General features: G+C 45.0%; 1 protein-coding gene across 1 annotated transcript in view; it reads left to right on the top strand.

The window, feature by feature from the left end:
• The window catches only part of RYR3 (ryanodine receptor 3), a 511176-nt gene that overhangs the window by 432149 nt on the left and 66773 nt on the right, over nucleotides 1–12254 (top strand). The window contains exons 65-66 of the mRNA XM_072738189.1: nucleotides 5671–5801; nucleotides 11727–12047. Of these exons, the coding sequence (XP_072594290.1) occupies nucleotides 5671–5801; nucleotides 11727–12047 (452 nt within the window). The remainder of the gene's footprint in view (nucleotides 1–5670; nucleotides 5802–11726; nucleotides 12048–12254) is intronic.

The raw sequence follows: 12254 nt of genomic DNA, 5'->3' as shown, positions 1-12254 counted from the left end.
GCTGGCCAGACTTATCATCAAATACCTGTTTCTTTACCTCTTGACTCTATGAACAATTTCTGTAGTATAAACTCCTTGGGTCATATTTTTCCCCCCTCAGAAGCATATACTCTTTGCTTCTTTGTGTCCTGACAATGTGCCCTGGGCCAGGTGATTTACTGACTTACACATGACTTTGCAGTGAGAGGGGAGAAGCTGGCTGTTCATTGGATTCTTTCTTCGGTCTTGAAGCTCATTAAGTTCCTATAATATGTTCCAAGATGTGCTTATTCTATGTCAGTCCCCTCGGCTTCTCAGAACTTAGTATGTCCCCTCACAGTTCAGAATTGAGTCTCCCATTATTTACAAATCTTTCTCCGTATTATGTGACTGTTGGGGTTTTTTCCCTAGCTGTTATTCAGGGAGAGATTGTATTTGCTGGCTTTTCCTTGATCTTCCACACTTCTCATTTTCTCCCAAGTAACTTTTAGCTAGGTGCTCTCTCCTGTTTGGTGTTTGTAAGGGATTTCTCAAACTCTCTCCATGTTCTTGACTCTTTTTATTTTCTGTGAATGTATAGAAAAGAATTTTTCTGTATTTTTTCTGGATAATTCTTCCTCTGTACCATGTTTCCCAGCTGTTTCTAGGTCATTAGCTACATTGCTAGTTCTCAAGAATGGAAAGGAGCATCTGTGCACGTGTGTGTGCATGTGTGTGTGTTTGTGTGTGTGTGTGTGTATGTATGTGTGTGTTGAAGGAGTGTATGGGGAAGGAACATCATCCAGCTTCAAATCTGACAAACTGGCTCAGGACCTTTTCTACCCACAGTGCCTTTAGCTCTAGGGTACATCTACCTCTAGCCTTTTGTACCTCCCCCCAAAAAAGAAAGCAAGTGGCCCAGGTGAGAGGTAACAGGCAAAATTTTTAGTGCATCCCAAAGACCTATACAAAGGCTTTTGTATAGTCATTTAAAGTAGGTTTATTCCATCTGGTAGAAGACGGGTCAGCAGCTACTGGACAGGTTTCCTCTCACTTTCTCTTCCAGTGGCTTCTCCAGGCTTGGAGTCCAGGTCACAGGAATGGCAGGTGGCATGTATCCTTCTTCCCTACTCTGTCCTGCCTGTCTCTCTGCAAGGTGAACCTGATCCTTCATCCCCAGCAGGTCCCTCAGGGCCTGCTTCCTACCCTTCATCCTCATTGTTTCAAACCGAAGTTCATATTCTGGGCTTCTCATAGTCCCCATGTTTACTTCCAGAGATTTCTACACTCTGCTGTTAGTCCAGAAAGTATGTTTTGGTTCAGCGTTCCCACTTGGGATCCATACTTTGTGGCTTGACATTACCACACATTTTCCAATTTCAGCACGGATCCAAATGTCTTCCCAATTTTTTTTCCCACTTCTTGTGCACTTTACAGAAGAAAATTCAGTCAAACACACCATTTGTCTACCACCTTTTGCTAAAGTTTCCTTGGCTAATGAATGCCTGCAGTGTTGCAAGGGAACCACTAAATATTTGGTTTCCAGCTACAGCTTGAGTGTGCATTGTGGATGAGTGAGGTTCCAGACACCTCAGTGAGAGTGTTGACTGTAAGGAGAAGAAAGGGGCATTGAAACAGAATAGAGACATTTCTTTTAGAATATGTTGAATTGAGACAACACTGAGGTTACTGACAAGTAGAGTTTTCAACAAATTCTCAGCAAAGGGTCAAGGCTCTTATACATTTAATCATAGAGACTACTTGCCTTCTTTAATGTAGAGATACTTTAATCACAGAGCATGTGAGAGGGGTTAATGGTCAAGAAACAAAACCTGGAAATTGATTTAAGCATCAAACCTTCATTTTATTTCAAATGAAAACTGTGTTTTTCCCTTTTACACTTTTGAGATATTTATTCCTTCCTGTCCTGCCTCCTTTGACCAGTTGTTTCTGACCAAACACTGCACATCTTCCCTAAACCTCTGAAGTGAGTCTTGCTGCTCTAGAGCCATGGCATACCTTTCTGCCCCTCTGGGGCATATTATTTCCTCTCCTCAGCATCCTTTGGAATATACACGAAGGAACTCTCAAAATTGCAAAGCACCAGGTATGTGCAAGGCATGATTCTTATTACTGTAATGACTTTCACTCTGCCTGGATCCCTAACAGTAGACATTTGAGAAGACATTTGAGAAGCTGGGTCTCGATCCATGGAAATAAAATCAAGAGATGGACAATCTCTGCAACTTACCAAGTTAGAAAATAACAGAAATTGAAACACAAATTGCTCTCTCTTCAATCTGTCACCATTGACCAAGTTTTACTATGTGAGAACTACTCTACTAGGCAGTGAGAACTGAAGGGGAGAGAGAAAGCGAGCGCCACATCCAGTGAACAAACTCTTCCAGTAGAGCTTCGGTTGCTCAGGAGCTGTTTCAGTAGTCCTTGTTCTGCTTGGTCCATACGTGCACTGCCACCTTGGGGAGCGCTAAGGACCAGAGAGGCATTCTAACAGCAGGCCTTTGCTCAGTCCCTCTTGGGGCAGGAGGTGGGGGGCCAAGGTCATGAGCAGACGTCTGGCCTTTACTTTTATAGAACTTTTCACAGCTAAACCAGGAGAACTGTTGTTTCTCCCTATTGGCTACATGACTAATTAGCATTGCTGTGAGCCCTAGGCTAGAAAATGCCCTGTTGGGAGCTTGTTGAGACTCAGAGTTGCCAGTAATTAACGTCAGAGAGCACAGGGAATGCATATCCCCAAGGCAACACAACACTGGAAAACTGTCTTTTGCCCCACGGGTTGTTGCTTTTGTATCAGAGTAATTTTCTAGAAATCCACTTTTGTGAGATCAGGACTTTAATTTGATGAGAGAAAGAAAAGAGAAGTCTGGGTCCAGTTATCAGCCAGACAACTCAGAACCAGCTGTTTCCAAGATTCATCTTGCTGGGCCAAGTAGAGTTTGCACTCAGATTCAACATTCCCCCCTTGTCATCCTGGTTTTCGCCCAGACTTTCTTTCATCCATGCTCTCCCTGTGGTATTTCTTTCACCTTCATGGCTTATCTCCTTCCCTTTTCCTCCTGGAAAGGCAAGACTGAGGAAATAGAGTATTTCTCCCCAGGGCCACTGTGCTTGGTAGAAAAAGTGAGGCTTGCTCAGAGGTGAAGCCATGTTGCAGAAGGTCCCCAAAGAGAAGCCCAGGTCTCACTCCCTTGCCTTCCCACAGAGATACAGCCTGAGGCTGGGGCGGGGCAACATGACGACACAGGACACAGAGGACCTGTTCTGTCTGAGGGCCGCAGCCCTGCCTCCAAAGCAGACCTGGATGGGGGGCTCTCACAGTCACACCTCCAGCGAAAGGATAAAGCTGTGTCATCACCCGAGAAGTGATTGCCTGGCTGAGGACATTCTTGCTTACTGGAGGCAGATTTTAAAGTTATCTGCTCACACACTTCACAGCAAGGCGAGCTGTCAGCTAGTCTCGTAAAAGCTGAGCCTAAGAAGATAGAAGATAAGGATTAAAACCACATGTATTCATTTTCCTTTAAATTAATCAAAAAGTGACTTTTTTCATAAGTCTGGTAACATGATGGAAGATGGGGTGGAGGGAGCAGATTCCAAGACAGCTTTCTACTCACCCATCCTGTGCCTCCACCCTCCTCCCTCTGTCCAGCAGATTCCTCTTGCCTCTCAGCCATTCTTAGACCCTCAGGCCTGCCCCTTGCAGGTTCTGCTGCTACCCAGCCAGCCAGCCATGACAAGTTATCTTTTTCAGGGCCAACTAAGATCACATTTTTAAGCCAATTCAAGTGTGCCTCTTTCTCTGCTATAATGAAGTTGCAAGTTGATCCTAATCCTTATAGTTAGACCATAAATATATATTATTTTATCACATTGCTAAAGGGTTCTAAGGAGGAAGGATTTTTGCTATCTAGAAGAAGAAGGCTAATGTTCAGACAATGTGGCTTACTCCTAGGTGGGCAGTGGCTCTCCTAGCCACCCTCCACCCCATAGTAAACGCTTGTCATACACATCCAGAGGCCCTACACTTTTGGCATTCTGGCTTCTTAGAGCTGTTGGAGTTGTTGGCTGTTATCACAGTGAAGGGCAACTAACACAGCCTTCAGTTCAGGTATTGGTGGGAGTTGAAGGGAACCCTGAGGGCTAATTGCCTCTCTGTTCCCACAGAACTACCGTAGGGCTATAAGCATTTGCTCCTGACTCCAAGTGCATCCTCTCTCTAGCTGGCAGTTTGCCCCATGATGGATCTATAACATCCCCCACAATGTAGCCTGACACCCTCAGTTCCCAGGGATTCTGCAATGGGCTTCACAGACACAGCATCAGCACTTATTCTGATTGGCCAGACACAAGGGAAGACTAACGAGATATGTTTGAACGCTGTAAGCCCCATCCACTTCTTACTTATAGACCTATCATCTGCACTAATTACATTTGTACCACAGTCTAACAGAGGACGCATAGTACTCAGTTAAAGAAATTTTGGGAACTGACCTCACCTGTGTGACTCACAAACTAGGTATGTGGTCTGACCGTGACTGAATGCCGGGAATTTACCAAAAAAAAAATATATATATATATATATCTATGATGGAAAAACAGATGGCTCTGGTATCTTGTTTATCAGAAAGCAACAGATGTCAGCACCCATATAGGACCCTTCAAGCCAGTGCTGTCACGAGCAGAAAGGGTCTGCTGAGCTAACCAGTACAAGTCCAAGACTAAGCCCAGGTCCAGGAGGGGGAGGACTATCTCTGTATCAGCTCTGCTTTGACCAACCAGTGGCTGGTTCCCATTACCTACGTTTGCTGACTTGGTCGGTAGGCAAGAAAGCACAAGGTCTTTCAGTTGGAAAACTAGAAAACCGAACAAGGAATCCTAAACATTTTGTTCTTGCTTGGTTGCTCATTTCACAAAAAGACTTGAGACTCAGCTTTATACATGATGGACACTCAAATATTTGTGTAGAATATTTGGGAGAAGTAACAGGTCTTTCTTCTAAATTGAGCAATGTGAAGCCTGTTGTTTCTTTTGCAAGGCAGGTCTTTTATTTTATGTCTTATTGGTACTTTTGGCCCATTATCTACCATTCCCACTGGCAGACAACAGCTCCATCCAAAGCAGGGAATACACACAGATTATACAGATTTCAAAACATTTTGAGAACAGAGAGAGGATCAAATTCAATTTGGATGACAGCAAAATATGCTTTCAGAAATGCTGGGAGAGAAGAACAAAGCTACATAGTGTATTACTGTATTGCCATAACCAGGATCCAAGGACACCTGGGTGGCTCAGCAGTTAAGCCACTGCCTTTGGCTCAGGGCATGATCCTGGAGGCCCGGGATTGAGTCCCACATCAGGCTCCCTGCATGGAGCCTGCTTCTCCCTCTGCCTGTGTCTCTGCCTCTCTGGGTCTCTCATGAATTTAAATAAATAAAATCTTAAAAAAAAAAAAAAAAAACAGGATCCAGGTGGTAAGACCATTGAATGAACACCTTTCATCAGTGTCCAGAGAAAGATGGGGGAGAGAGAAGTGCTTGTAATCTTGCTGAGCCCAGGATCCAGGGATGTCCAGTGGAGTAATCTGAGGGGAGATGGCCTGAGACATCTTGGGGAAGGGGCCTGGCCCACCATCCATGGGGCCAGGCTGTGGTAGCACCACTTCTAAATGGACTTCTTTGTTTCCAGGCAACGTCCTGCCCTTGGAGAATGTCTGGCCTCCCTGGCAGCTGCCATACCAGTAGCATTCCTGGAACCCACCCTTAACCGCTACAATCCACTCTCAGTCTTCAACACCAGAACCCCCAGGGAGAGGTCTAGTAAGTATCTTCCCTCAGAGGTCATCAACCCGTGTGTTGAGAAGAGAGCAGCCAGGAAGGAAAGACACCCAGGCAGGGAACAGCAGCCTCGAAGGACTTTTGGTTTATGTAGTCTCAGAGGGGCCAGGAGATCAAAGCTAGGATCCATGTTGCATGTCTCCATTTTACTGGAAAAGGGGACATGGGCAGGTACCTTGTTATCACTGGACTTTGGCTTCCTCTTCTGTACAGTGATACAGTATGGTTGACTTCTAAATCCCTTCCCTCCTAAAGCCTTAGGCTCTCTAGTCTGCCCTGGATCTCAAGCCCCCTTCTGTGCCTGGGCACATGACTGCTTTATTAGTTCCTCTCTAGAGTGTCATCAGAAGGGGCACAAGTGCACTGGTAACCTAATTATACTTTCCAAGTCCAGGGAGAGGCTGTTTTTCCAAGGATGATGACCACATGCTATCATTGTAGAAAATAAAGTATATAAAAACACCAGAAGGGACTGAAATTATAGAAGAAAGAGAAGTTAACAAGAGGGTTGACACACTAAGTTCTAGAACTATGGCTATGGCTATGGCCCTAATCTGGTCTGCTGTCTGTTTTGGGAGTGTTTTATTAGAACATGGTCTCACCTACTCCTTTACATGTTGTCTGTGGCTACATTAGCACTGCATAGGGGAGGGAAAATAATTTGCTCTCTGCTCTTAATTGTTCTTGGCTGAGACCCCTCCCCCATAAAACAGATTAACAGGAGAAAAAAAATGTAATTATATACACATGAGTACTTATAGGAGCCCCACAAAGATAGGAGACTCAAAATGCAGCCCACGGATTGAGGCTCATAGACAGACCATTCAAAGCTAAGGAAAGGGATAGGGGTCTGGGGATTCAAAAGGAGAAGGCAATTCACGGACAGGTGAGAAGCAGAAACACTTGGTAAACGCTCGCCCTGTCCTGCGGATGAATCTCTCAGATGAAAAAGTGATCTCCCGTGAATAGCTCACTTCCTGGTACAGGCCCCCTTTCTAATGTAAATTTCCTTTATAAAATTTAGACTTCTCTTCCACAAGGGTAACTTATTTGTTTTCAGAGCTTCTCCCATGTTTGTAGGTTCTTAAAAATAATCAGCCCAAAATAATCCTTATGCCAAAGAGGCATATCTTTTTAACTGGCACATTCTGCTTCAACTCAACTGCAGGGGCAGAGTTGATTCATGGTAGCAAAGACCATCTGGCCTGCAGTGTCTATTTACTATCTGGCCCTTTATAGAAAAAAAGTTTTCTACAGTACTCTAGAACTGGAATCCAAGGCAGGTTATACATCTGCTCCAAGGGAAATGGAAGGGAGAGTCCTCCTTTAGGGAGGAATTGTGATCCTACCGGAGGTCAATGCAATATAGAGCAGAGGAATTTGAATAAAGCTTGGACTCCAGTTAGAAAAAATTACTGTGACTTGATGGAACATCAAAAAACTACCACACTATCAGCCTAATCAATATTAAAGAAGAAAAAACCATAATAAACTATTTCAAATCAGGACCTATCTTATTCAGAACCAATACTTTCTGAAAATAACAATGGACAGTCACAGTAGATGACTAGACTGTGTGGCAGTTCCATTCAGTTCAAGCCCCCTTTTCAAACTGCTGTGAGATCCTGAGAGAGTTCTAAGAGCTAGAACTCTGTTCTATCACGTTCTTTTGTCATCCTCTTCTTTTCAGGTAAGAATGCAGAGTGCTAAGCCACAGCTTTATACCCACTTGCTTCTCGTTGCTTCAGATAAAGAAGTGCATCACCCCCAGAAATGATGACCAGAACAATTTAGACAAGGACACTTAGCAAAGTTCTGGTCCTGAGCTAGGATAAATACAGTGGAGACTAGTGTCAGAGTTAGTCAAGAGAGAGACATTGCCCAGATGCTGCAGCCTGCCAAAGTCTCATGTGACTTCTCGAGATTAATGTCCCACCCCGTCAGCCTCACATCACCCTTTCTTCCCTTTCTTGGACTAGCAGAAATATGTCTCTAACCTTGTTTGTCTCCACCCTTTCCTGATACTGAATGAGTCATATCTTGCAGCTAACATGGGAGCTGAGCAACTGAGCAGGCTCTGGTTTAGAAAGGGCTGTGACATCTGTAGCCATATGCCAGCCCAGATGTTGCTCCGCAGCTCCAAAGGGACATGGACTCAGTCATGACAGTGCTAGATATTTATCCATTTGTTCTGCTCCAACTGTGATTCAGGAAACCCTGTATCTCTGTTTGACCATTATGTAGAGCTTGGGTAAGTGGGCCTCCTCTGCCCTTGAGTTCATAGACGTATAGTAGCAGGCAAAATGAGAACTTGACAAAGATGAGGGAAACCATGGATAAGTTTTGAGAAGGAAGGGAATTACTCTGTCCTATTGTTCTTCTCAAGGGCTATTGGAAATATGTTCCTTCTTATTTTATATACATTACCTTTATTTAACAAGACATACCGATAAATGAAAAATAAATATCAACCATTGCATATTCCACAGGAAAGAAAAGAGAGAAAGATGTGATTTAGAGATGACAGTTTTTCATCCATCAGTGGCACACTGTGGGGTGTGCCCAGTCCCCTGAGCCCACATTTGTCATTATTCAGTTAATCAGCAGAGGGAATGCTGACCATGTGTGTGACTCTTGAAAAGTAGAGTGTACATGAATATATGTTCTGAGATAATCGGGTTTGCCTGGAGCTAGAGAATGATGGATGGCTTAATGGACTCCAAGAAGGGTAGACTTCATTCATTATACAAAGTGAGTGGCCTCAGGGACCAAGGTGGGGGAGGGATATATAGGGTGACAAATGATGTGAGCCTTCAATTTAGAAGAATAATATGAGCTGATATATCAAGGTTTCAGGCAATTAGACATCTCTATTAATTGACAGTTCATGTTTTGCCAGCAGTTACCCATATTAATGACTCTTCTGTCCTGTAAGACCCTGGAGCATTTTCCGATTCATCCAGAAACTAAGATATGCCTAGAAAAGGCTTAATATAGGTATCTTCCAGGTATTCAAAATTAGATAAACCTTTGGTTATGTGTGTCAGTGGTCTGTTAATCAGATTATTAAACAAGATACCCTGGTCACCAGCCAGGCTGGTCCAGAGAAAGCAGAAGGTCCACTTCCCATGTCAGTGGCCTGCCTACACAAAGAGGTAGTACTCCCTGATGCTGCCTTCTTGGGGAAGGGCAGCTTGGTGAAGAAAATCTGACTTTAGAATCTTACTCGGTGGTTCTCAAACTCTAGCGTACATCAGCATCATGTGGAAGGCTTATCAAGACAGATTGCTGAGTCTACCCCTAGAGTTTCTAACTCAGTAGACCTGGGTTCAGAAGGTCCGAACAAGTTTCCAGGTGATGTTGCCACTGCTGGTGGGAGAACCCCACTTTGGGAACCACTAATGTAGAAGATGAAAAGACTGTGTATTCTAATGATAACTCCAACAGCCTTGGGTCTGATTCTAACAGGACCTAGCCGAGGCTATGTTTCATGTACATAACTCAGCAACATTCATTCTGTGGATTTATTATGTGGCATTTGAAGTATGAAACACCATCTGAATCACAAATGTTTCCTTCACTCAAAGACCAATTACATATAAATAACTTTTAAAGGTCATCATAATGATTCCAGTGCAGCACCCTCAAGCAGCTCTTTTCTTAGGGGGAATAAATGTCCATGGTGATGTATTGTCTGTATGACATTTAAACACACACACACACACCTGAGTGCTTTATTGATCATTTTACAGCAAACAGTTGTAAACTTAAGTTGTATCCATGGCAGTTGCCACTGTTCTATGTGCAGAGTTTCAAGATAGAAGGCTTGACTTATCTGTCTTTAACTTCTTGTATGTATAAAATGGTTTTGTTTGGGAGGGTCCTGCAGACCCCCATGTTGATGTCACCCCTGATGGTTGCTCTGCTGCAGGATCCAGGCCAGACATTCTCTGCACATAACCAACATTGGCAGTAAACCATGTCGATGTGTAATTCCCTTCCCGTGTAAATCACAAGAGTTTCACATTCTTTGGCTTTCATGCTACTAACCCTTTTGAATTGTCTGGATTTTTTTTTTAAAGATTTATTTCTTTATTTAGGAGAGAGAACATGAGCACAGGTGCGGGGAGAGGCAGAGGGAGGGAAAGAGGGAGATTCTCAAGCACACTGCCACTGAACACAGAGCCTGATGTGGAGCCTGGTCCCAGGACCCTGAGATCATGACCTGAGCCAACGTCAAGAGTCAAAGGCTTAATGGACTGAGCCATCCAGGCACCCCTTAAATTGTCTGGATTCTAAAGGATATTGGCCCCCTTGTGACTTTCAAGGAAGAGAGCTCTTTAGCCACAGTGATAGCAGCAGAAAGTCATCGTTAGGCAAAGAGCGTTCCGGCCACATGGGGCCTGCTCCGTAGCAGGGAGGCCCCTACATACCCATTGCATGCTGTTTGTTTCAGCTGCACGTTCATTGTCTCCGAGACAGCCAGCATTGCCCTGCATCTCTGCTCCAGGAAGTACAATAAAAGAAGAAATCAGAACGGTTCCTTCCAACTGACCGATATTCCTACAGGCTGCAGAACTGGCTGTGACCTCTCTGAGTCATTAAGCCTTCCATTCCTATGTACCTAAAATCTAGAGAAGGGAGACTTCCAGCCAGCAGTAATCCCAATGGCAAAGGGCCTGCAGGTATAACTCCATTCACAGAAGATATAATTTTATTTGAAGGCCTTTGAAATTTGTGAGAACTTGGCATTTTTCTCCAAATATCAAAAATAAATCTCAAGTCATCTAGTGGAACTGACATTCCAGAAAAGTGTTCCACCTTATCCTGTGGCTTCTCAGATTCCCTAGGCCCCTGTGGTGCTTGCTGCCTTGGCCCTGGTGTGGGAGGTTTAGCCTGCAGGTGGAATCCACATGTGATCCATGTCCCGGAACCAGGTGGACCCGACCCAGGCAGGTGGGTTGGTGGTTAGAGGAGACAGAGCTTTGGGCTGGTGCCTCTTTCAGAGCCTTGTTATCTTCTTACCTACCAGGCCCCTCAGGCTGCTTCTAGTGTCTCCTGTCTTGTCTTGTCCTTCCATTTCACTAGAACAGGACGTATAACCACTGATGTTGCCGTTTGTGATGCTGATATCCGACAGCCTTCCCTGGTTTCATGTTGACCTCTGTCTGTCTGTTGCTGCATCGTCCTGTCTGTCTGTATTCAGTGAAGCGACCACAGTCTTCAGTGCGAGGAAGAGAAGGGGCTTACTCTTCCTTGTACAGAAGCCTTCATAAACAAAGAGGTTTATGTGAGTGACAGGAGGCCTTGGCACAGGTCACCTTATTAGGAACTTCGGTTGTAAATGCAGAAATTAACACAAATACAGGTGTGTGTCCCCCCCACCACCACCAAATTTCAACCAGATGGAAAGGCATGTTGTCTCTGGTCCAGCTGAAGGAATATTTGCTGAGAGGGGTTCCTTTTCCTTTCTAAACAGTACTGAGATCCAGGTAGCTGAACTAACCACAGATTAGTTGCTTTTCTCCATGTAGTGTTGCCTTTTCTGCCAAGCGTCCAGTAAGGCAGAGAGGGGGAAGCCAGAGACTGGCTTCACCTGGCTTCACCTAAGAGAAGTCTTAGGAGATGTCCCTCAGCTGTCTCTATTATGCTCCTTTTACCTTATGTTGAAGTATTTTTAACCTGAGTATGGCTTCAGGAAGCCAACCCAACCTTTGGAAGCTGTCATCTTTACACAAACACCTGGATGACAGAAGCTGCCCCACATTGAGTGCTCTCTCATCTAAGGCTCGAGGATGGTTACTTAAGGTCAGAAGAGCACAGGAAGGTGGGAACAGACAGAGGAAGTTCCATTATTTGTGCCTGTGAATTACTGTCCCTCTATTCTTCCTGCACCCTCTTGGTCAGTTCTGGGGATGCCGGACACCGTGGAAGAGATGTGCCCCGACCTCCCTCAGCTGGAAGGCCTGATGAAGGAAATCAGCGACCTGGCCGAGTCAGGGGCCCGATACACGGAGATGCCCCACGTCATCGAGGTGATCTTGCCCATGCTCTGCAACTACCTGTCCTACTGGTGGGAGCGGGGGCCTGAGCACCTACCTCCCAGCACAGGGCCCTGGTGCACCAAGGTCACCTCTGAACACCTCAGTGTCATCCTGGGAAACATTCTAAAAATCATCAACAACAATCTGGGCATCGATGAGGCATCCTGGATGAAGCGCATTGCAGGTACCACAAATGCCTCTTCTCCCCGGCCCCCCAACCCCAGGACCAGGATACCTGCATTCTATTAACTAGTCTCCCTTCCCCTTTCTGGTAGTTCCCAGTAAAAAGCTATTCCCCTGGAGAGCTTCCTGGAGTAAATGCTCCTGTGGCTCCCCAAATAATCCAGGTCCCTCAAATCTCCAGGAAGCCCTTCTCCATACACTCTGCCTG

Source organism: Vulpes vulpes, chromosome 15 (genome assembly GCF_048418805.1).
Source record: "Vulpes vulpes isolate BD-2025 chromosome 15, VulVul3, whole genome shotgun sequence".
NCBI classification, from domain to species: Eukaryota; Metazoa; Chordata; class Mammalia; order Carnivora; family Canidae; genus Vulpes; species Vulpes vulpes.
The sequence above is the reverse complement of the archived record's forward strand: the minus strand, read 5'-3'. Positions and strand labels throughout refer to the sequence as shown.